The sequence below is a fragment of the Oncorhynchus mykiss genome, chromosome 17 (assembly GCF_013265735.2).
Source record: "Oncorhynchus mykiss isolate Arlee chromosome 17, USDA_OmykA_1.1, whole genome shotgun sequence".
Taxonomy (NCBI): domain Eukaryota; kingdom Metazoa; phylum Chordata; class Actinopteri; order Salmoniformes; family Salmonidae; genus Oncorhynchus; species Oncorhynchus mykiss.
The window spans coordinates 56,498,040-56,521,417 of NC_048581.1; the positions used below are offsets into that span (position 1 = coordinate 56,498,040).

At 43.9% G+C, this 23,378-nt stretch overlaps 1 protein-coding gene across 7 annotated transcripts in view; it reads right to left on the reverse strand.

Moving 5' to 3' along the window:
• Positions 1 to 23,378, reverse strand: part of elmo2 (engulfment and cell motility 2) — a 34,371-nt gene that overhangs the window by 1,800 nt on the left and 9,193 nt on the right. For 3 of the 7 annotated variants that reach the window (XM_036950232.1, XM_036950233.1, XM_036950234.1), the window contains exons 3-22: positions 18,528 to 18,628; positions 17,670 to 17,710; positions 16,199 to 16,271; positions 14,848 to 14,898; positions 11,697 to 11,866; positions 11,218 to 11,317; positions 10,282 to 10,433; positions 9,898 to 9,976; positions 5,853 to 5,888; positions 5,367 to 5,417; positions 5,103 to 5,225; positions 4,871 to 4,990; positions 4,604 to 4,708; positions 4,336 to 4,444; positions 3,958 to 4,094; positions 3,553 to 3,716; positions 1,791 to 1,903; positions 1,515 to 1,622; positions 1,089 to 1,171; positions 5 to 82 (exon numbers count right to left, since the gene is read on the reverse strand). In XM_036950232.1, the coding sequence (XP_036806127.1) occupies positions 5 to 82; positions 1,089 to 1,171; positions 1,515 to 1,622; positions 1,791 to 1,903; positions 3,553 to 3,716; positions 3,958 to 4,094; positions 4,336 to 4,444; positions 4,604 to 4,708; positions 4,871 to 4,990; positions 5,103 to 5,225; positions 5,367 to 5,417; positions 5,853 to 5,888; positions 9,898 to 9,976; positions 10,282 to 10,433; positions 11,218 to 11,317; positions 11,697 to 11,866; positions 14,848 to 14,898; positions 16,199 to 16,271; positions 17,670 to 17,710; positions 18,528 to 18,605 (1,971 nt within the window). In that variant the 5' untranslated portion in view covers positions 18,606 to 18,628. The other 4 variants (XM_036950235.1, XM_021568941.2, XM_021568939.2 and 1 more) reach the window with 4 other exon arrangements.

The window sequence follows — 23,378 nt, forward strand, 5'->3', positions numbered from 1 at the left end:
TCACCTCATATTTGTTGGGGGCCACAAAGTTGAGGTTCTCATCAGGATCGTACAGGACGGAGAAGGCCAGCTCTAAAACCTCCTACCCAAACAAGAGAGCACACCTCATGTCCAAACCTCTAATATAAACATCATGCAGTGCACTAGGATGATGTGGAGAATCTCAATTGGATTTCCTCACATCCTCTCCTCTGTCCTCTCCTTGCATCCTTTTTGAAAAAAGTAATCGAGGAGAGGAGACGAGGAAACGTGAAAACAAATGGGCTTGAATGAAATGAGACTCCTTCTTTAGCACATTATCAGACAAAGGACGTTTCCAGGAGGTGGAATCCCAAAACATGTGTAAAGAGATAAAAATAAATGTAGCTAGTTGTGCTATTTTATAGATAAAAGGATAAGTAGCGTATATGTAACCGGTGTGAAATGGCTCGCTAGTTAGCAGAGTGCGCTAGTAGTGTTTCAATCAGCGACGTCACTTGCTCTGAGACCTTGGAGTAGTTGTTTCACTTGCTCTGCAAGTGCCGTGGCTTTTAGTGGAGTGAATAGTACCGTGGAAGGCTCTTGTTGATGTGTTCAGAGGGTTCCTGGTTCAAGCCCAGGCCGGGGCAAGGAGAGGGACAGAAGCAACACTGTTACATATAGCTTTTAAATGTGTACATGCTTTTCTCACCCGAGAAAACAGCTGTTTCAAAGGGGATGTGGCAGAATTCAAAAGTCTTCCCGCAGTAGGATACACCGGAGTGTCCTCCGCTGGAGATGGCAATCGAGAAGAGGAGCAAAGTCCTCCGTTGACATATTAACGAACTGACACTCTCATACATATGGAGACCACTTATTGGTTTCCAGGTCGCGTAGGAGAGGACGGAGGAGTCGAGGAGAGAACAGAGGACTGAGAAACTCCCTAGATACTCCATAACCAATGAGCTGAAGAAGAGGTAGGGCTCGTAGCTACATATCAGTCATGCTAACAGACATCACACCAATAGGTCTATGTCCCAAATTGCACCCTATATCCAAGTAGTGCAGTATATAGGGAATAGGTTACCATTTGGGATGCACTCTGCTGATAAGAGGCCACAGTAGCCTACCTTGTTTTGTTTCAGTGCACTCTTCTCCTTCATGTGGGGGCAGTCCTTCCCCGTCACCACAGACTTAATATCAGACACGGGGACTGAAGGGGAAGATGACAAAGAGCAGGAAATTAAGACGAGATGAACAGGCATTTATCTAAGTCAACCACTGCACAGTTCCACTGACCTAGGTGTGATGTGGATCAGTCAGTGTCAGTCGTAACACTTGACTGGATCGTCTGCCCTCCAGACGACAAGTGAATCTGTGCAACATCAGCTCAGAACTAAATGCCTCTCCATGTTCAATGAGACTTCACCTGATTAGCTTGCCTTTTGATAGGCAACCTCACTCGAATCTCAAATAGTCACGATTGCACAGGTCACGGTGACCCCATCACTGAGAGTGAGTGGGGGGAGACACAAAGTTGCAGCCAGGAGACTCACTCTTGTCGGTGAGCAGCTCAAGGGGCACTTCCCCCTGGGGAGACTCGTCCAGATCTCCATAGTGCAGCACCTTGTGGTTCAGAGACAGGCGGCAGAACCAGAACTTCTCTGAGGAGGACAAAAGATGACGGCAGTGAAAAAAACCACAAAGGTAGTGCTCAGCAAATATTCAAAAACATATCTTGTTGCAGGTGCGTAGGAATAATGCTTTTTAAAAGAAAACCCGCACACTGCTCTTGCTCCTACCACTTTGTTTATTTAAGTGTGTGTGCCCACCTTGTCTGCGGCGGTTGCCCAGCTTGCGGAAGCAGCTTCCCTCACACAGGCGGTTGAGCCTCTGCTGCTTGATCAGCTCCAGGATCTCTGGCTGAATCCTCTCGCGTAGCTCACTGCAACACAACACTCACATAGGTCTGTTAGCATTGAACAGCAACCAAAACACACACATGCTAACTAACCTATATTGTTCATAGAGCAGGGTGGGAGTCAACTCCATTTCAATTCAGTCAATTCAGAACGTAAACTGAAATTCCAATTTTCCTGAATGCTTTTCAATGAGAAAAAAAGTGGAATTGGAATTTCAGTGTCCCACAGAGCCCCTTTAGTCATGGTGGAGAAAGAAATTTAAAAAAGCCAGGCTAATCTGGTCCCACTTTTTTTTTATCCATTCCCTCTGGATTTTTTATTTGTTCCCTCTGTTTTTGTATCCGTTCACAGATAACAAAAAAATTAATCGCCTTATGTAGGCTACCATGACAGCTCCACATGGCCGATAACATATTGCAGCCTAAATATAATTAGTCAATTACATGCTTCAAATGGTGATGAACACTGACCATTCAATAGCTTATTTCCAGTTTCAGTGTTTTCATATGCCTCAGAGTCATATGGGCAAATAATAGGTAACGGGCGTGCAAAACCCCTCAAGGTACAAATACGGTGCAGTGATGAGCTCTCATCCCTAGGCAAGAATTCCATCTGGCTCTGCTTCATGACCTTCGCTGTTCTATATCTGTATTCTGGAAGAGTTCTTTAGCTACCTACCCTAGCCTGGAACTTAGTTAATTTCCAGGTGACGCATTGTCATCGCAACAAAGGAAATAGACAGTTTTAGTTATGAACATAGAGCCAGAGTTGATTTAAACCATCGATCTGTGTCTGGTTGGCTACGTCGCACAAGAAGTTCACCTGCCGAGCGCAGGGACGAGTGCATCATTGTACCTGGTAACACCGAAGCTTCTTGGAAATGATGCACAATCAATTTGCATGCCTTTCCTTTCTGCCTTCTATGAGTCACATGCACAATTGTAAACAACAAACACACCCAGGCGCTTGGCTGCACCATGTTTTACTGGAGTACTTGGCACTAACTTTATGCACGAGGGGTCAAACACTGGGTCACAGGGATGAGAGGTGCGCAAAATAGACAACTGTGTAGCCTATTTGGTTTGCATCGTAAACATGCATCATCCAGTTGACTGCTAGTGAGGCTCCTGGCTTTTCAGGCTATTGAAATGACCTAGCCTACTTCATGGGTTTTGCACACCCGTTACCTATTTGCCCATATGACTCGGAGGCATATGAAAACACTGAAACTGGAAATAAGCTATTGAATGGTCAGTGATCATCACCATTTGAAGCATGTAATTGACATGGCCGATAATATGTTATCGGCCATGTGGGGCTGTCATGGTAGCCTACATGAGGAGAATGGAGTGTTTAGGCTTAGAGCTACACAAATCAGGAATAAACTGAGGGAACGAATAAAGAATCTGAAGAAATGGATAAAAAAAAAACAAGGGAATGGATTAGCCTGGCAGTTTTTTTCTCCACCTTGACCCCTAAGGGGCTCCATAGTTTCCTTCCTGAATTTAAATGGAATTGACCCCAATCCTGTCATACAGTACCATGAAACTTTTGAAATGAAAACAAAGTCTGAAGAGGCGCTAAAATGCTGACACGAGGGGTTAAACCCAAACACAGAGGCAGACTAATCTGATGGACAAAGTCAAAAAGTTAACGTGGATGTGGGACTGACATAATGGGTGGTGACTGGAAGTCGTCCTGACTCATCCTCTCCGACTGGCGCAGACGCAGTATCTCAGAGTAGCTGAGGCCTCGCAGTTTACCCTTCAGATGGTCCAGGGACGAGGGCTTCATGGCCAGAGCCCGGGTGATCTGCTCCCGAACAACCTGCATCACCTGGCCAACCAATGGGTTAACAACCAGAGTCAAACATTTAGTGAAAACCCTGATAAATTAAGGCAGCTTAGCTGTCAAAACATTGGCACTTGTTACATTACATTGAAGCCATGCGAGTTATCAGCTTTTCCTTTACCAACCAGAGTCAACCAGATAAACAAAGTGGGATGGATAGGAGTCATTAACGGCCTAAGTCCTAAGTAACCAAGTGATCAACCGACTCCGGTGGATGAACTCTGACCTTGTTGAAGTCCTCAGCCGTGGCCCTCATCTCCTTCCAGGTCTTGTTGAGCAGTTGGATGCAGACGCAGAAGAACTCCTCCCACGCCCGGTCGTGAGTAAAGAACATGGGGTGGTAGTCGTTGCAGCCCTCGTTGGCTGGAGAGAAGGAACACACACACACACACACACCATCGAATACTTATTATAATGCATGAGGTTGTCCTGAAAAATTATACACCAGTTATCCCTCTGAGGATACAAGTACATTAAAAATGAATGAGGTTGGCCACTCTGATTAGCTTGGACAAGCCCCAAAAAGATTGAGGCTTCCTTGAATGCCACGTCCGCCTTAAAGCCATCGTAATGTGTGGTGTCCATCTGCGAGAAGTGTACTCACGCAATTCTCCCACTTGTAGTATCTCACACAGCATACGAGTGAGCTCGATGGCACAGCGACCAAAAGGACACTCGTGTTTGTCCTCGCGGCTGCTGTTCTCCAGAACAATCTGATGTGAGTGACACACACACATATATGGTCACACTCGGGAAAACTCCAGTGCTACCATTTGAAATATAACATGTATTTGTTCTGAACTTTTTGTCACAGAAAACAGTCACTGGAGAGTGTGGTACAGGCTCTGTCTTAAAATGGCACACACACACACCCTGATGTAGGTGTCCTGGTGCAGCTTGGCCAGGTAGAGCATGTTGTCCAGGGCCAGCATCCCTGGAGGGGTCTGCGTGAAGTCCATGGCAGGGTTCACATGGTTCTGGAGAAACAACCGACAGGTGAGTCAATGACAAGGACAGACCCATAGCAATCCCTTTATGACCCCAAACAACCGTTTTAACACATCCACTCACTCTCCGACCCAAACAACCTCTCTAGAGAGCAGTTATGCAGATGAAAGCAACCCACTAGCTGGACTCACAGTGAAGCCCAGCATCTTGTAGTCCTTGGTGTACATGGCCTTTCTCTTCTCCGTGCCACTGGGGTCGTTCTCCCCGTCAAACGCAATCCTGCGCAACTCGAAAATGATGTCCCTCTGGGCCTGGAAATGGATGAGCGCAGAACTTAAAAACATCAAATGGTATGAGGGTGAAAAGGGTTGAGGTAAAAGACTCAGGGAATACAAAAATAAAAACTGCTTCTGGTCGTTTTACCTGGTCGCTGGGATCCATCTTGGTCATCATGCGTTCCTCCAGAAGGTTAAAGGTCAGCACCTGCAGCACGTAGAGCTGGTGCGCCATCTCGGCTTTGATTGGTCTGTTGCCTCGGATAACGTGCTGTGAGAGATGACACACATATTAGGAGCAGCAGCACCTCTCCATCTGTACTGTTTAGAAAGCATCATGTTATTATGAAGGGCTGTTTGGTTGTGACTGGTTATCCAAGACAATTACACTCAGGCTTTCCCCCAAACTCACATTGAGGATGATGGATCGCAGGTGTTTCTGGGCCAGGGTGCTCGCCATCTCCTGAGAGGGAAATAGACAAATACAGTGAGCCTCAAAAGCAAGGCCAGTATGGAACAGCTAGGCAATAAGCTTATTACCAGACAACAATATCAAAAGGCTCATTTGAGGAAAGGCTCACAATCAAATCACTAGGCCCTGGATGGATTCATAACTGTTACAATTCCATATTTATTGTGTGTGTGTGTGTGTGGGGGGGGGGGGTCACATCATCATAGATGTCATCACCAGTGAGACATGTCTAATAGTGCAGAACGCAGCTGCTACCACTATAGGGACCCAGAGTTACTATGACAAGATTGCATACTGTATTCTTCCCCACTGACTTCATCTGAGTGGATTGAACTCTGAGGGTGGCAGTCCATGGTTCTCTATGGATCAGAGGGAAGAGGGGGCGGAGGGGATGGAGCGAAGGATTGTGGGATGAAGTGTACTCACAGTGAGCCGCTGGTCCAGGGGGTTATTATGCTCTTCCTGAGAGGGGGTGGATTGGGAGGGGTTCCCGGTGATGGCAATGGCAATGGAAACAAATAGTGCACACTTATACATGGTTCATGAGATACAGGCATACATCACAAGATACAGCATGCACAGTAACAGCATGGTACAGTAAGGTACAGCACGATATGGCATGGCAACGCGGAGCACAACAGTACAGTATGTGACATGACACGGCGATGTCCTTGAGTGGATTGCGGGGGAGCCGGAACATGGTCATAAATAATTTGTACACTGCAAATTGACCTCAAGAATCCCAAACAGATATAGCATGACAAAAACAGAATAATTTCAAACCTTGATAACATTTGGATACGATCACATAGGCCTTTGCCTCTATTAATGGGAAAACTTGGGAACAGATTTCCTAATCACTTTGAGATGATTTCTTGATGATTTTAGAGTTTATGTCCAACAACGAAAACTAGAACAATAAAAAAATACTTTTTTTTTTTTAAATACTTTGTTTTTGCTCACAAAATTTGGGGGTCAAATAAAATTGGGCCAGCGGGCTGGAACCCTGCTCTAGGGGCTAATGGAGAGAGCTCAGGCTGACACCATGAAGCATGAAATCCTCCTCTCCACCCTCTCAGGGCTGGTCGTCTCAGGGACTGCACAGGAACGACTTCGGGAAACCTTGTTTTAGGTTATTGTCCTGCTGAAAAGTACATTTATCCCCCAGTGTCTGGTGGAAAGCAGACTGATCCAGGTTTTCCGCAAGGATTTAGCCTGTGCTTAGCACCATAGTTTATTGTTTTATCTTGAAAAACTCCCCAGTCCTTAACAATTACAAACATACCCATAACATGATGCAGCCACCAACGCTTGAAAATATGGAGTGGTGCTCAGTAATGTGTTGGATTTGGCCCAAACATAACACATTGTATACAGGACAAAAACGTAATTACTTTAGGTGACTTGTTGCCAACAGGATGAATGTTTTGGAATATTTGTATTCTGTACAGGCTTCCTTATTTTCACTCTGTCAATTAGGTTAGTGTTGTGGAGTAACTACAATGTTGTTGATCCATCTTCAGTTTTCTCCAATCACAACCATTCAACTCTGTTTTAAAGTCACCATTGGCCTCATGGTGAAATCGCTGAGATGTTTCCTTCCTATCTTCCTTCCTATCTGAGTTAGGAAGGATTCCTGTATCTTTATAGTGACTGGGTGTATTGATACACCATCCAAAGTGTAATTAATAACTTCATCATTCTCAAAGGGATATTTTTTACCCATCTACCAATTATTCCCTTATGTATTGTATGTGTGGGGTACATAGATGAGGTAGTATTTCAAAAATCATGTTGAACACTAATATCACAGAGTGAGTCCATGCAACTTATTATGCAAATTTTTACTCCTGAACTTACCTAGGCTTGCCATAAACAAAGGGATGAAATACTTGACTCAATACATTTCAGCTTTTCATTTTCATTCATTGATTTGTACACATTTAGACATGATGGGGTATTGTGTGTAGGCCAGTGACAAAAAAATCAATTTAACAAAATGTGGAAAAAGTTCAGGGGTGTGAATACTTTCTGAAGGCACTGTAGGTGTTATGCATGTATGAGTGACCATGGTTCAGTGTAAATACACTATATATACACACAAAAGTATGTGAACACCCTTTCAAATTAGTGGATTTGGCTACTTCAGCCACACCCGTTACTGACAGGTATATAAAATCGAGCACACAGCCATGCATTGTGGAAGGCTACCTGAAACGTTTGACCCAAGTTAAACAATTTAAAGGCAATGCTACCAAATACTAATTGAGTGTATGTAAACTTCTGATCCACTGGGAATGTGATGAAAGAAATAAAAGCTGAAATAAATAATTATCTCTACTATTATTCTGACATTGCACATTCTTATAATAAAGTGGTGATCCTAATTGACCTAAGACAGGGAATTTTTACTAGGATTAAATGTCGGGAATTGTGAAAAACAGAGTTTAAATGTATTTGGCCAAGGTGTATGTAAACTTCCGACTTCAACTGTACATATGGTATTCATATATAAATCATTGTCTATATATATTGTGTTGCCTTACTAAAAAAAATGTATTTTGTTTTGTGTGAATAAATATGTTAAACTGGTATGGTATTTTTGTCCTGGAAAAGAGGGTATTGAAATGACTTTTCACACGTTTACATTATCTTCATGCAACCACGTTTATTTCATGACTCCTCTACATTGTATTGGAGAGCAAGCCATCTACTACAGCAGTGTGTTGTAACCCTGGACAAACATACCTCATTCAGCTCATTGAGGGCTTGTTGACAAGTTTAATCAGGTGTGCTTGTCAAGGGTTATAAAATTCAGGCCAAATAGTTCAATCGTGGTTTCATCAGACCAGAGCATCTTATTTCTCATGGTCTGAGAGGCCTTTTGGGCAAACTCCAACTCCGTCAGGCCACTCTACCATAAAGACATGATTGGTGGAGTGCTGCAGAGATGGTTGTCACTCAAAGTTTATCCCATCTCTACAGAGGAACTCTAGATCTATGTCAGAGTGACCATCGGGTTCTTGGTCACCTCCCTGACCAAAGCCGTTCTCCCCCGATTGCGCACTTCCTAGAGCCGGGCGGCGAGCTCTAGGAAGAGTCTTGGTGGTTCCAAACCTCTTCCATTTAAGAATGATGAAGGCCACTGTGTTCTTGGGGACCTTCAATGCTGCAGAAATGTTTTGGTACCCTTCCCCAGATCTGTGCCTCGACACAATCCCGTCTCGGAGCTATTCGGACAATTCCTTTGACCTCATGGCTTGCTTTTTCCTCTGACATGCACTGTCAACTGTGTGACCTTATATGGACAGGTGTGTGCTTTTCCAAATAATGTCCAACCAATTGAATTTACCACATATGGGCTCCAATCAAGTTATAGAAACAGCTCAAGGATGATCAATGGAAACGGGATGCACCGGAGTTCAATTTCGAGTCTCAAAGCAAAGGGTCTGAATACTTATGCAAATAAGGTTTCTGCTTTTTATTTTTAATAAATTTGCTAAAATTCTAAAAACCTGTTTCGCTGTTATTATGGGGTATTGTGTGTAGATTGTTTAGGATTATTTAAAATAATGCTGTAACTAAACAAAATGTTAAAAAAGTCAAGGGGTCTGAATACTTTCCGAAGGCACTGTAGGCCTATGGGCTAGGCTATATGAGGTGTGTGACTTTCATTTGGAAAAAGTCTCACAAAAAAAGCATGTGCAACAGCTGGGCATGATTCACAAGTGATAATATATCATTCACAAAGTGATAGGCTAATATTGTCACCCATCACAACATTCTTGATTCAATATTGTCTTTACATATACTAAATAATATGTGTGTGAAATTTGTTTTAAATTTAGAACGGACCACTATCATGAACCGGTCACGAAACTGGAGCAGTGGAAAAAGAATGTGCCATCTATGCAATTAGATAGCGAATGGAGTATGCTTTTTCCGTGGTTTATTTTCATGCCAGGCAGGTTGGCTATACTCCTGTTGTAAAGAGACGCGATGTGCTTAATATTAGAAAAGTTGAGAAATAAATATAGTAGGTCTAGTCTATAGAAATCTGGTGGGATCCTCTTTTTAGTAGAGGCCATCACTCTGTTTTCTCATGCAATTGCATAGCCTATTGAAATGTTGCGCAACATGAGCTCATGGGCTCTCATGAAGTGTTAAATTAGATTTTCGATTACATTTGCATCGATGTCAGAGTGATTAGAGGGACTATAGAGAGCTGAGTACCAGGCAGTTAGCATGTTTGGTAGGCTACTAATAGCCATCAGCAGCATCAGAGCTTGGAGAAGCCTAATCACCATGACTAAACGGTCAAGTGGAATTTGACTGCCGTCATGACTCGTGACGGCCAGTGTGGCGGGAATACGGTCACCGTAAGATCCCTAGTGTCCACATACTTTTGGTCATGTAGTGTATATTGCAAGGGTACCCTTTCGGTGTATTGGTGAGCAGGTACTGTACTAACCTGCCGTCTATCCTCCGGTGCCTTGAGGAAGAGGGCGTTGATGAGTGCGATGGCATACGTCTGGATCTCCTGATTGGATCTAAAAAGGCATATCAGACACAGCAACACCAGTTAGAAGCATCTGGTTCTAGGAATTCTCACACGGTTACAAAAACTAAAGTAGCAGCTGGTTAAATGTATTAATACAGTACTCAGATAGTATTAGTCTGGGGTTCTACACTTCTAAGCTTAGTCATAAGGTTGCGTAGCAAGGCAAGGCTCGTCATCTACGTTTGATTCCACCGACATTAGTAAGTTACGCCACTACATTTCTACACACTAACTTCGACTACATCCCCCACATAGCTGTATGTGGGAGGCCCCAGTGCGTGTGTGTGTGCTCACACTTGCAGGTGTCCGATGAGCTGTCCAACAGTGATATCCTGCGCCACCCGGTGGTAGAGGCTGTGGCTGTTGAGGACCATGCTCTCCAGGATGGCCAGAGAGCGCTGCAGGATTGACACATCCACCATCGGCTGGTTCACATAGCCCGCAATCTGACCAGACAGGATAGGAGGGAAATACTCCATTAAAATGGACACATAAATCTAGGGTCTTCTTGATTACAACTTGGTTTATGGAAGTAGATTTGAAAACTCGAGACTAGGACTTGAAAAGTAGGTCTATGAAATGACATACAGTTGACAAAAAAAATGAATAATATCCATACTTGTGCATAAATGCACAGCCTATAGAAAATGATGCATCTAAATTCTACAGTGCTTGTTGCTGTGCAGCACTTCAGAGGACTTCATCAGGGTGAAAACTTCACAGACAATTCAGCTGAAAGAGCTCCAAATAACATGGGGGGTTGCTAGGTAACCGCAACCCACTCAGTTCTGGCAACCAGTGAGGTGTTGAAGGTCAAGTAATTAAAGAAAAGAGAAAAAAAAAAACATGGGGGAGGACTTCGAGATAGGCCTCAAACTACTGAACCCACCCAAATTCATTTTACCAGTGTTCAAACTGAGAAAGATAGTTCACATAATGTATAGGGCCAAGTTCCATCAAAATAAGTCAGAAATACATTGAGTCTTACTTCCATTGTGGATGGTGTAGGAATCTGACAGTGGCTTCCTTATATGACAAGTGTTACGTTGAGAGTGTCTGCCTTACGAAATGGCACCGTATTCCCTATGAAGTGCACTTTCTTTTCCCTATGAAGTGCACTTTTAACCAGAGCTCTATGCACCCTGGTCAAAAGTTGTGCACTGTATAGGGAATAGCATTTCCGATATATGCAGCCTGAACTGTTTAGTTGAGGCAGGTATGGATTCTGACCTGTTTGATGAAAGACAGAGAGATGAGGTCCCAGGACACTATTCCATGGTCCATCAGCTCCAGGAAGGCAGTGAGAGTGAAGGCCAGCATCTCTCCAAAGCTGATGAGAGGAAACCAGAGTCAGAGGACAACACTCACCAACTTATGGGGAAAAGAAGCAAGACAACTGCAGCCACAAACAGCAAGGTATCAGTATAGGGCAATCAGTGTTAGCCTACGGCAACCATATCCAGAAAGGCTTATAGTAGCCAGTAGAAGTAGCCCAAGGGCTGTGGTGTGGTATGTACCCTACAACATGGTGTGTCTGTCTGTACAAGACCATAATGAGACTCGCTCCAGAGTGAAGTTTCCCAGTAGGTAGAGATCTAGAATCAGCTTCCCCTCGCCCAGTTATTACCTTAATCATTAGTGGGGAAAATGAATAACTGACCCAAGATCAGCGTCTAGTGGCAGTTTACCATACACTGCATGAGACTCACTGGGTGCCGCTCTCCACAAGGCGCGCCAGGGTCCCGATGCCCTCCATGTTGATGAACTCGGTGGCAAAGGTGGGGTCAGCTGACAGCTTGGCCAGCTCCTTCAGGGCCTCCAGGCGGGCATCTATGCCATGAGACTGGATCCTGTCCAGGAGCTGCCGTGCTGCACGGGCCTATTGTGGGTGGGTGGGTGGGGGTCAGGCAAGGCAATGTTGGCCATTATTGACATTTTTTTTTTTACCTGGTTTACCTCAACAACTACATTAGCTTGATACATGTAGGCAGTGACCGAAACGTATAAGTCAGCAATAGGGTTAGTCTAAAGCAGCTGCCATGTTTTTGATCTGTTTATTAGGGAGAAGCTATACGGATACTTCAGGTGCCCAACTTGATGACATGTCACTCAGCTGAGAGCAGAGTGGAAACTAATGGATTCAGTTCAGTCAGTCGTTCTGATAAGCCCTTTCCAGCTAACTAGTTTATGCTGGCTATCTGGCAACAACAGCACTGCGCTAGTTAAAACTTGTAAAAGAAAGTTGTGTTTATTTTTGATGGGCGAGGGATAAATAACTTAGTATTGGTCACCATCTGGAATCTGGATGTCACCGTGACATGCCAATTAGCTAACGCAAGCCTGTGTGAATGACCAATGCAAAGGTGTTGTATGTTGTACCGAGGCGCTTCACTGCTTTCCACTGTTGCTTCCCACTGGGCAATAGTTTCGTCACCGGGCAGCTGTATAACGTCGCTGGCATTAGCCAATTTGTTCAATACTCTATTATATTTTTGAGTAGGATAGCAGCCTACACGAGAAATAACTTGCTGTAACTATCGGGATGACCATTGGGCCTCTTACCAGAATGCTAACAAAATGAGCACAAACTAATAGCGAAATCACAAAGACGCTGTTAGCTAAATGCTAATGAAAGACATAAACGGACATAAACTAATCCCAAAGACAGGAAAAAAACAGCTCATAAGAAATACAAGCATAGCTAGTAGCTACCGAATGTCATTTTCGATTAGTGTGGATATTTACAAGCAAAAGTGAACAAGATAAATTGTGCAAATGAACAAAGTTGTGATGAATGCTTTTCTGAAGGAAGAGCAGAATGTGTACACGGAGCACAGAGGAGAAGAACGGATTTTTAAAAAACACTAGTAGGAAGCATAAGGAAAAATGTAAGCTCTACAGATAACTCATCCAGAGCTCTTTGACTTCTGGCAGAAAGCTGTTGGGGAATAATCAGAATTAGTTGTTAACATAGGTAAGATGTTTTATATTCTATGTCAAGACTAAGTTGCTTGGGCCGGAGAGAGGGGAGAGGTCAAGCATGTATCTCTTGGCTCCACAATGTCTGTGTGCCAGTCAGTGTGTCTCTGTGATCTTGTCAAGATAGGATGGATTTGATATATGCCTGTTGATATGGAGGATTGGTTTATGGTTCTGAGTTTGAGAAAATAACATAGTTTAGGAGACAAAGCTGAATGATAAATGATGCCTATGCTGTCTCACTATGTGTGTCTTTGCTATAAAGGATCTCAGTTGAAATGTGTAAGGGACTCTCAGAGAATTCATTGATAGACACTGAATTGATCTGAGAGTCACAGGGTTGTGATAGAGCTCATATAATTAAAGATGGACTTTTGTGATAACTAACTCTGACTTGTGTGTGGTTTGCTCTCATGATTTGGTAAATAGAGGAAATTTCCACAACAAAGCCATTATAAGATATCTGATGGCAAAAATTTAGTAGTGAATTGAATACAAGTGTAACTTCATCTCCCCATGTACACCGCACAACAGAGCCTCGCCGATATAGAACACTATAGACTCACCAGCTCCCGCCGTCTCCCGTTGTGCTATTTACAAACAGACTGGCTCAACTGTTCTGAGAAAATACGGTAAGCTTCATTATGTAAAATAATGTGACAGGTGAAATTAAAGAACACAACCTGCTTTATCTCCTAAAGTATTGCACAAGTTGACTGCAGGTATTAAGTTAAAAAGTAGCTACAAATATTCAGATTTATTCAAAAATGTCTAATAAATAATTTTGAAGGTATTGAAAAACCATCCCATGTTTTTTTCCAAATAACCAGGTATATGATATACCACCCAAGCCTACCAGAAGATACCGACCCTACCCTTACGCTCGTTTAAACTGAGCTGCACTGGGGTCAGAACACATTCATGGTTACATTAAGACACCGTGGAGCCAACGCGCAATATGGGTCTGAAAACGTACCTTAATGCTGGGATGGGATATACCACGGTACTCCAAAATTGTACAATTATCTACACTGCTCCATTGCTAAGATTGAAATACTTTTCCCGAAAACTGCCCTTTGCATCCTCATGCTAGCTACCAGTAGCCATTATGGAATGATACGTCACAAACAACAACGGAGCTGATTGGCTGACACTGCCATTCTAAAATTGGCTGCGGTGGCTACTGCTAGCTAGCATGAGGACAAAAAGGGAAGTTTTCCGGAAAAAGCAGCAGTATTTCAATCTTCTCTATGCGGCAGTGTGGAGTACAGTGGCAAATACATGTTTTATTTGATATCCCATCCCTGAATTGAGGTACATTTTCCGACCCATATCTCATGCCGGCTCCTCGGTGTCTTAATGTAAGCAAGATTGCATTCCGACCCCATAGCTCAGCGTAAACAAGCGTAAAGGTAGGGTCAGTACTTTCTGGCTGTCCTGCAGTAACTCATTTTTAGGGAAGTAGCTATAGTGTAGCTAATATCAGGCAAGGGTGACAGGCAGCTAAAGCACATTTGTTGATTATGTAGTCCAATAAAAACGGAATAATTCTGAACACTCCCAAGTCCCAACTTCGGCAAACAAGTTTCACATTCTCACTGAAGTTTCTAGCCACAAGCATAAACTAGCTAGCTGAGGAGGGCTCATCAGGATGACTGACTGAACCGAATCCATTAGTCCACACTCAACTCTCACTACGCGACATAGGTTATCAATTTTGGGCACCAGGCATGTCTGTATAGCCTCTCCCTGTTTATCATTGGTGAAACTATGAGCATTGCAGTCACTATATAGAGTTAATAAAATATACCTAAGAAATACTGGTAATTTACTTGAAAAAAATGAAAATAACTGCATGTACAAGAAGAGAAAGTGTCTCACGGGAGATATGGCTAATCGAAGGATGGTCCCATTCTTCATTTCACTACGGCTCTGGAAAGAAAGACGGTGAACATTGCTACTACCACAGCATGATGCTGTAGCAACAACTTCATATTGGTGATATGACATACACTATATATACACAAAAGTATGTGGGCACCTCTTAAAATGAGTGGATTCGGCCATTTCAGCCACACTCATGCTGACAGGTGTATGGCGAGCACACCGCCATGCAATCTCCATAGACAAACATTGTCTGTAGAATGGCCTTATTGAAGAGCTCAGTGACTTTCAACGTGGCACTATCATAGGATGCCACCTTACCAACAAGTCAGCTCGTCAAATTTCTGCCCTGGTCAACTGTTATTGTGAAGTGGAAACGTCTAGGAGCAACAACGGCTCAGCCGAGAAGTGGTAGGCCACACAAGCTCACAGAAAATGACCGCCGAGTGCTGAAGAGCGTAAAATCTTCTGTCCTCGGTTGCAACACACATGACCAATTTCCAAAATGCCTCTGGAAGCAAAGTCAGCACAATAACTTTGTTGGGAGCTTCATGAAATGGGTTTCCATGGCCGAGCACCCACACACAGGCCTAAGATCACCAAGCTTCAGCTGGAGTGGTGTAAATTGGACTCTGGGGACTCTGGGGACTCCATTGGACTCTGGGGCAGTGGAAACGCATTCTCTGGAATGATGAATCACGCTTCACCATCTGGTAGTCCGACAGACAAATCTGGGTTTGGCGGATGCCAGAATGCTACCTGCCCCAATGCATAGTGCCAACTGTATAGTTTGGTGGAGTAGGATGTTTTTCATGTTTCGGGCTAGCCCCCTTAGTTCCAGTGAAGTGAAATCTTAGCGCTACAGGTTACAATGACATTCTAGACAATTCTGTGCAAACAGTTTGGGGAAGGCCCTTTCATGTTTTCACATGACAATGGCCCCTGTGCACAAAGAGAGGTCCATACAGGAATGGTTTGTCGAGATCAGTGTGGAAGAACTTGACTGGCCTGAACTGAGCCCTGACCTCAACCCCATCAAACACTTTTGGGACGAATTTGAATGCCGACTGCGAGCCAGCCCTAATCGCTAATGTTCGTGGCTGAATGGAAGCAAGTCCCTGCAGCAATGTTCCAATATCTGATGGAAAGCATTTCCAGAAGAGTGGAGGCTGCTATAGCAGCAAAGGAGGGGACCAACTCCATATTAATGCCCATGATTTTGTAATGAGATGTTCGACGAACAGGTGTCCACATACTTTTGGTCATATAGTGTACTAACAGTAACATATTAACTAAGGAACCACGTAGTGTATTATAGTAATGAATTCTGCCAGGTGTTGAGGCTCACCTGTTCAGTGATGTAGAGCTGAGGACCGTCAGCGTAACGCAGGGCAAACTGCTCAGAGCCAGACAGAGACCAGCTGTGGACACACGCACAAAATCAATTGAAAAGTAGGTGAATGAATTCGCCAATTTTCCACTCAATACCAGAGTGCACTGACCTCCCTAAACATGAGGCAGGCAGAAGCTAAACCCACACGTATCTCAATAAGACCTACTGTAATGCTGTGCATTTGTTTTTCCACCCTACAGAAAATACATACCATGTGCATAAGGTTAATAAAAGTCATTATCGGAGCCTCGAGCATTTCTATTTGCAAGAGGAGCAGATGGAGAAGATTGTACAGGGTGATATTCAGTGGGCGAAAAAAATACATTCAGATGCGAGAGGGAGAGCAAGAGAGTAGGAGGAAGCACTGGAGAGAGAGGGATAAGGAGAAGTAGCGAGTTAAGAAAAGTCTCAGTAATCATAGACAGACAAGGTGGACCAGGAGACAAGAGAGAGGAAAAGGAAAGGCAATGGGAGGAGGCACTCGAGGGGGGGGGGGGGGGGGGGGGGTCTAAATGGTTACATAAGTATAAACACATTAAAAGTTCAAGTCTGGCCCCCATCTATGAGCCATTAGACCTCCTTTAGTGTATTGGCTAGAGGTGTGTGTTTAAGTCAGTTAAGAACAAATTCTTATTTACAATGACGGACTACCCAGGGCAAACCCAAACGACGCTGGGCCAATTGTGCGCCGCCCAATGGGACTCCCAATCACAGCCAGATGTGATGCAGCCTGGGTTCGAACCAGGGACTGCAGTGACTCCTCTTGCAGTGCCTTAGACCGCAGCACCACTCGGGAGCCAAGCAGCCACAGCATTTATGTGTATCTGGAGATAACACTGAAATGCCTCGTATGTTATTGTAGAAATATCTGCACCTCAAAAGTGAAGAATGATATCCAACATCTTTGAATGCAATAGCATTCTAAACTTGTGTGATAATATAGCATAGTGAATCAATGGGTATGATGGAGCAAGAATGTAGAAAGCATTCAAATGACATGTTTTGTATTTTGAGCAGAACGTTCTGCAGTATTCCAACAGGCACAAACTGTTCCATTTCTACACAGGGTAATATATTATAATATAGAATATATATATATAGACCCTTAAAGAAGTCATTTTATAATAAGAATTCTGTCATTGTAATGAAACTCATGTGTGATCCAGTCCATGTGTAATGGCTCTTACTAATGTTCCTTTGTGTGTTCTCAATATGGACCTGCTATACATTTGGCCCTAACTAAGTCTGTCTAGCTAGCACTAATCTTACATAAGTGAACGCAGGGTGTGTGTGTCTGTGTGTGCGTTCACGTGTGTGCGTTCACGTGTGTGCTCATATCACACACATATATAAATCAGTCGTAAACATTGTGCGGCCATTATCTCCAGCGTGAGCAGAAACAGCTGGGTGTGGACCTGGTGCTTACCCATCACACACCTCCCGTATTATAGAGGACAGAGGCTTCTTCTGCAAACACACAACAGACAAAAAAAACAGTCAAACTCTGCAAAGCCACTGGAATCACAGGAAAGTTGCCGATTGGTCATAAAAAGGCCCTATAGCAGAGCTTTACAAAGGCAATCCTGTGGACCCCAAGGGTTGCACGTTTTGGTTGTCTTAGCACTACACAGCTGATTCAAATAATGAACTCATCAAGCTTTGACTATTTGAATCAGCTGTGTAGTTCGAGGGCAAAAAACAAAAACGTGCACCCCTTGTTGGTCCCCAGGACCGAGTTTAGGAAACGCTGCCCTAAAGTATCTTCAACAATGGTTCTCATTCCTTGCCTAGCTTGGCATTCAGTGGAAAACAAACGTTGATGGATTTGGTTTCATGTCATTGCCAGCGACATACATTACAGTTCATGCTGAGAGTCGAAAGATGTGCTAGACTTACCAACAAAATCTCAGTAGTTTATGCTGGTCTGAGCAGAAACATACTGTAGATGTCTTTTCCCTACAATTACTTAACATGGAGTCTCTGGAGTTTAAAGTCTCCGGCACCCGGAAAATAGACTTCTATAAAATGTTTGGTTGAGTATACAGAGTGGAGGATTGATGTTGTTAAGGACAAGACCAACCAACACAATCAGCAGCCGAGCACAGTGGCCATCCTATCGCCTCTGACCACAGAATATCGGCTCTCATTTTTCTGTTAATTTCCCGACGATTCTACACGTTGAATCGACACCGTTCGCCGATACCAAGCAGGTATTCTACTGCGCATGACCGACATTCATGTTGGTATGTCTTGTCCTTTAGGGGGGGGTTAGACAGGCACCGACCTGGTCAATCTCGATGAGCTGGGCATTGGCGCCGGGCCACTCGATGGCCACCTTGACGATGTCAGAGTGGGGTGGCATGGCTGCTGTCCTTTCACACGCCACTGGAGGACAGACATCACAGAGAAGATGAGAGCCCTTTATTACTGTTACACTGTTAGATATAGGGATCCCATGTCTGCCACCATGTTACATTATTACATAGGTCACCATGATCACATTATGTTGGTATGAAGGTTTGACAGCAATTTTTACATTTCATAGTTAAAACCCAATTGTGGCTTAAAAACACCATGACGCCTGTCGAAAAGTATTCTAGAAAGCCTGTTCCTTATCATTGGCACAAGGTCAGACAAGTACACTCCTCTTAAATGTACATTTTAGCAACAACATCTACTCAATTTTGTCTCATTACAGTCCAGTTTGCCATAGCCCATCTTTGGTTATGCTTTCCCCACATGACAAAATGTTGTTTTTAAGAGGACATGTTAATGTAAAAAGATGGGCCCAGGACAGTTTTTACAGCTGCAGTGGCTTAAGGTATCAGCTATGAATGCCATTAAATCCTCAGATGTATTACCCGTGGTAGGTAGCACCACACTTTGTTTATCTATTACCTACATCCACTTCAAAAGGGGCATTTCAACAGCCTGATGGACAAGCCCAACGATGGGGAGAAAAAGTCTAAATATCAGTGCCCAGGGGTTTTCAACATCAAAGCCCTGCACCACAGAGTAGAAAACAGGCTGATATTATGCATCTTGTAGCCTGAACTAGACTCCAGCTCTGTCGCTGCCAGAAATAGACACGCACTAAAACCAACCAGATTTGACAAAGAAAAACATCCCGTGTCTTGTTAAAACACACATTATTTTGTCTGTCTTCCGATGCAGTTTTCTCTAGGATTTTTTTCAGCAGCGGTGGCAAAGACAGCATGGGGAGGGGGGTGAGGTTTGTGCTCTTTGCTGCGGGGGTCAGGGCACATGCATCCTGGGAGATTTTTTTTTTGTAGAACGACTGAGAAGGTCACTTCTGGTGACTTTTGAAAAATACATTCTACTCCAAAATGCAACTATGTTGACACCATCTGAAATACACTGCTCAAAAAAATAAAGGGAACACTTAAACACAATGTAACTCCAAGTCAATCACACTTCTGTGAAATCAAACTGTCCACTTAGGAAGCAACACTGATTGACAATAAATTTCACATGCTGTTGTGCAAATGGAATAGACAACAGGTGGAAATTATAGGCAATTAGCAAGACACCCCCAATAAAGGAGTGGTTCTGCAGGTGGTGACCACAGACCACTTCTCAGTTCCTATGCTTCCTGGCTGATGTTTTGGTCACTTTTGAATGCTGGCGGTGCTTTCACTCTAGTGGTAGCATGAGACGGAGTCTACAACCCACACAAGTGGCTCAGGTAGTGCAGCTCATCCAGGATGGCACATCAATACGAGATGTGGCAAGAAGGTTTGCTGTGTCTGTCAGCGTAGTGTCCAGAGCATGGAGGCGCTACCAGGAGACAGGCCATTACATCAGGAGACGTGGAGGAGGCCGTAGGAGGGCAACAACCCAGCAGCAGGACCGCTACCTCTGCCTTTGTGCAAGGGGGAGCAGGAGGAGCACTGCCAGAGCCCTGCAAAATGACCTCCAGCAGGCCACAAATGTGCATGTGTCTGCTCAAACGGTCAGAAACAGACTCCATGAGGGTGGTATGAGGGCCCGATGTCCACAGGTGGGGTTGTGCTTACAGCCCAACACCATGCAGGACGTTTGGCATTTGCCAGAGAACACCAAGATTGGCAAATTCGCCCCTGCGCCCTGTGCTCTTCACAGATGAAAGCAGGTTCACACTGAGCACGTGACAGACAGAGTCTGGAGACGCCGTGGAGAACGTTCTGCTGCCTGCAACATCCTCCAGCATGACCGGTTTGGCGGTGGGTCAGTCATGGTGTGGGGTGGCATTTCTTTGGGGGGGGGGGGGGGGGCGCACAGCCCTCCATGTGCTCGCCAGAGGTAGCCTGACTGCCATTAGGTACCAAGATGAGATCCTCAGACCCCTTGTGAGACCATATGCTGGTGCGGTTGGCCCTGGGTTCCTCCTAATGCAAGACAATGCTAGACCTCATGTGGCTGGTGTGTGTCAGCAGTTCCTGCAAGAGGAAGGCATTGATGCTATGGACTGGCCTGCCCGTTCCCCAGACCTGAATCCAATTTAGCACATCTGGGACATCATGTCCCACAGACTGTCCAGGAGTTGGCGGATGCTTTAGTCCAGGTCTGGGAGGAGATCCCTCAGGAGACCATCCGCCACCTCATCAGTAGCATGCCCAGGCGTTGTAGGGAGGTCATACAGGCACGTGGAGGCCACACACACTACTGAGCCTCATTTTGACTTGTTTTAAGGACATTACATCAAAGTTGGATCAGCCTGTAGTGTGGTTTTCCACTTTAATTTTTAGTGTGACTCCAAATCCAGACCTCCATGGGTTGATAAATTTGATTTCCATTGATAATTTGTGTAATTTTGTTCTCAGCACATTCAACTATGTAAAGAAAAAAGTATTTAATAAGAATATTTCATTCATTCAGATCTAGGATGTGTTATTTTAGTGATCCCTTTTTTTTGAGCAGTGTATAACAGATGAGCACCACTACACTATAGGGAGATGAGAAAGCAATGGCTGTTTGCTTGTGGCTCTCATTCACCACACTGGTCGCTCGGTTTGCTACAAATATACATTGTGACTTGTCACTGATCTTCAAAGGATAGTACAAGATTTGGGAAATTAAGCATTTTTTCTACTAACAAAGAGTCACTAACTCATGGATACCATTTTTGTCTGCGTGCAATTTGAAGGAAGTTGAAGGTAGTTTCGCAAGCCATTGCTAACTAGTGTTAGCGCAATGACTGGAAGTTTATGGGAAAAGCTAGCATGCTAGCTGTTCCTGTAGACCAGCGGTAGGCAACTGATTCAGCCACAGGACGATTTGGTCCGTAACATTTATAATAATTTGTACACTGCAAATTGACCACCACCATACTCAAAAAAAGATTGTATTTGAAAGTAATAATTTTACAACTCGATTGCATTGAGACACAATCACATGGCTCTTTTATTCGTGGGAATAGTAGGTGAACAGATTAACTAAATTAAACAAAGTTTTAGCTGAATTTCTGGTGATTTTAATATTTTTTACCAAAAAATCCCCCCCTCGCCTGTTGCTGACCACATCTGTAGACATCCAGCAGGCTAGCTGTTCACATAGAGGTCCAGTTATTGTGCTAATGCTAGTTAGCAACTTCTTTCAAACTGCATGCAAAGACATAACAATGGTATCTATGAGTAAAACATTTTTTTTTTTTTTAAACAGCTTAAATTGCCAAAACATTGCACTATTCCTTTAAAAGCTGCAGCTAAATGAATATATGGGAAACTCCACTATAGGGTGGTATTCTCTGGTGTTACTGCCAGAAAAATCAAAACATTCTCATTCATTGACATTGTATTCAGATGCCTACGGACTGAGAATCTTTATCCGCATTTCTTTACAGAAAATGTGAATGCAGTCACACACACACAATCTGTGGTAGTGAGAAACAGCAAGTTTCATACATCCACATCTCTGGCAGGCTCAGTCCTCCCACTCAGGAGCCCTAGAACCTGTACGTGGGCTGGGGTTGGTTTAGCACAGCTCCCCGATCTACTGCAGATACAACAGCACCAGCATCAGGTATACCCCTGCTAGCCTCCCTATTCTAAATCCACAGGGATTCTTTGCTCCGCACTCGGCTGGCGTCGTGTGACGACAGATGAGAGTGCGCGTCAAAGCAGTAGAAATCAGTGCCAACAGCGGGCATTTTACTTGGGGAACCACACAACACATAATCAAGCAGTGCTTGTCACTGCACTGGGCAAATGCCAAATAGCTGTAATCAAAATGTTTTGTTGAGTATTGGGCGGTAGGGGGAGAAGAGAAGGGTAGGGGGCTTTTTGGAGGAGGGGGGGGGGGGATTTCCCTCTCCTGTCTCCGGGGGCTGTTATACAGCTCAGTTCATGCTTTTGTTCACATTTGGCATGAAATACATTGCAGTTATAAAGTTAATTTCCTGCAATTGTACACATTTTGCTATCCTATGCTATCTCGGCCCCCCAAAACTTCAGAATTGTTTTCTTTGCGTGCCTGTTCAGTAATCCGGCCCTGACTCTGGCTGGAGATCAGATGGTGTGTGGACATGGTTTAAAAGTGTCTGTTTGCTTGCCTTGGTTCTCTGAGGACACCTGAGTTTCAATACGGATATTTTCACAGCAAACAATTTCAGGGACCATGAACTAATAAATTCAAGCATTTCAGTTGATGATCAATTGATTCTACTGAAAAGACAAAGTTAAATTCATAATCTGCAGTAGTGGCCTAATGATCAACACTTAAAATGGTCTGTGAAAACACTTGTTTACTTTCTTGAGGAAAATGTCATTCCATTCGTAACACCTCTAATAACCAGCTGGATCCAATTCAATCCTGCCTTTTGATAAAGTATTTCCTCTTCTCTCAAATCAGGCAATAATATCCATACATGAGGAGACTTGCCTGGTAGGAAGGATAGGGGATAGGAGAATTTAGCTGAATGAGAACACCAAGTCAAACAACAATCAGTGATGAGACTTGGCTTGGAATGATGAATGGGGCATTGTGCAACAGGCTGCCTAAACAGGCTGTGAAAAAGCTGCAGAAAAATACTTGGAAGACTTTAGTCCAAGACTGGCAAGTGCAGGACAGCTCATCAGAGCACATTCAGATACTCTGACTTCACTATAACAAACCACATCCACAAATGAAAGAACAA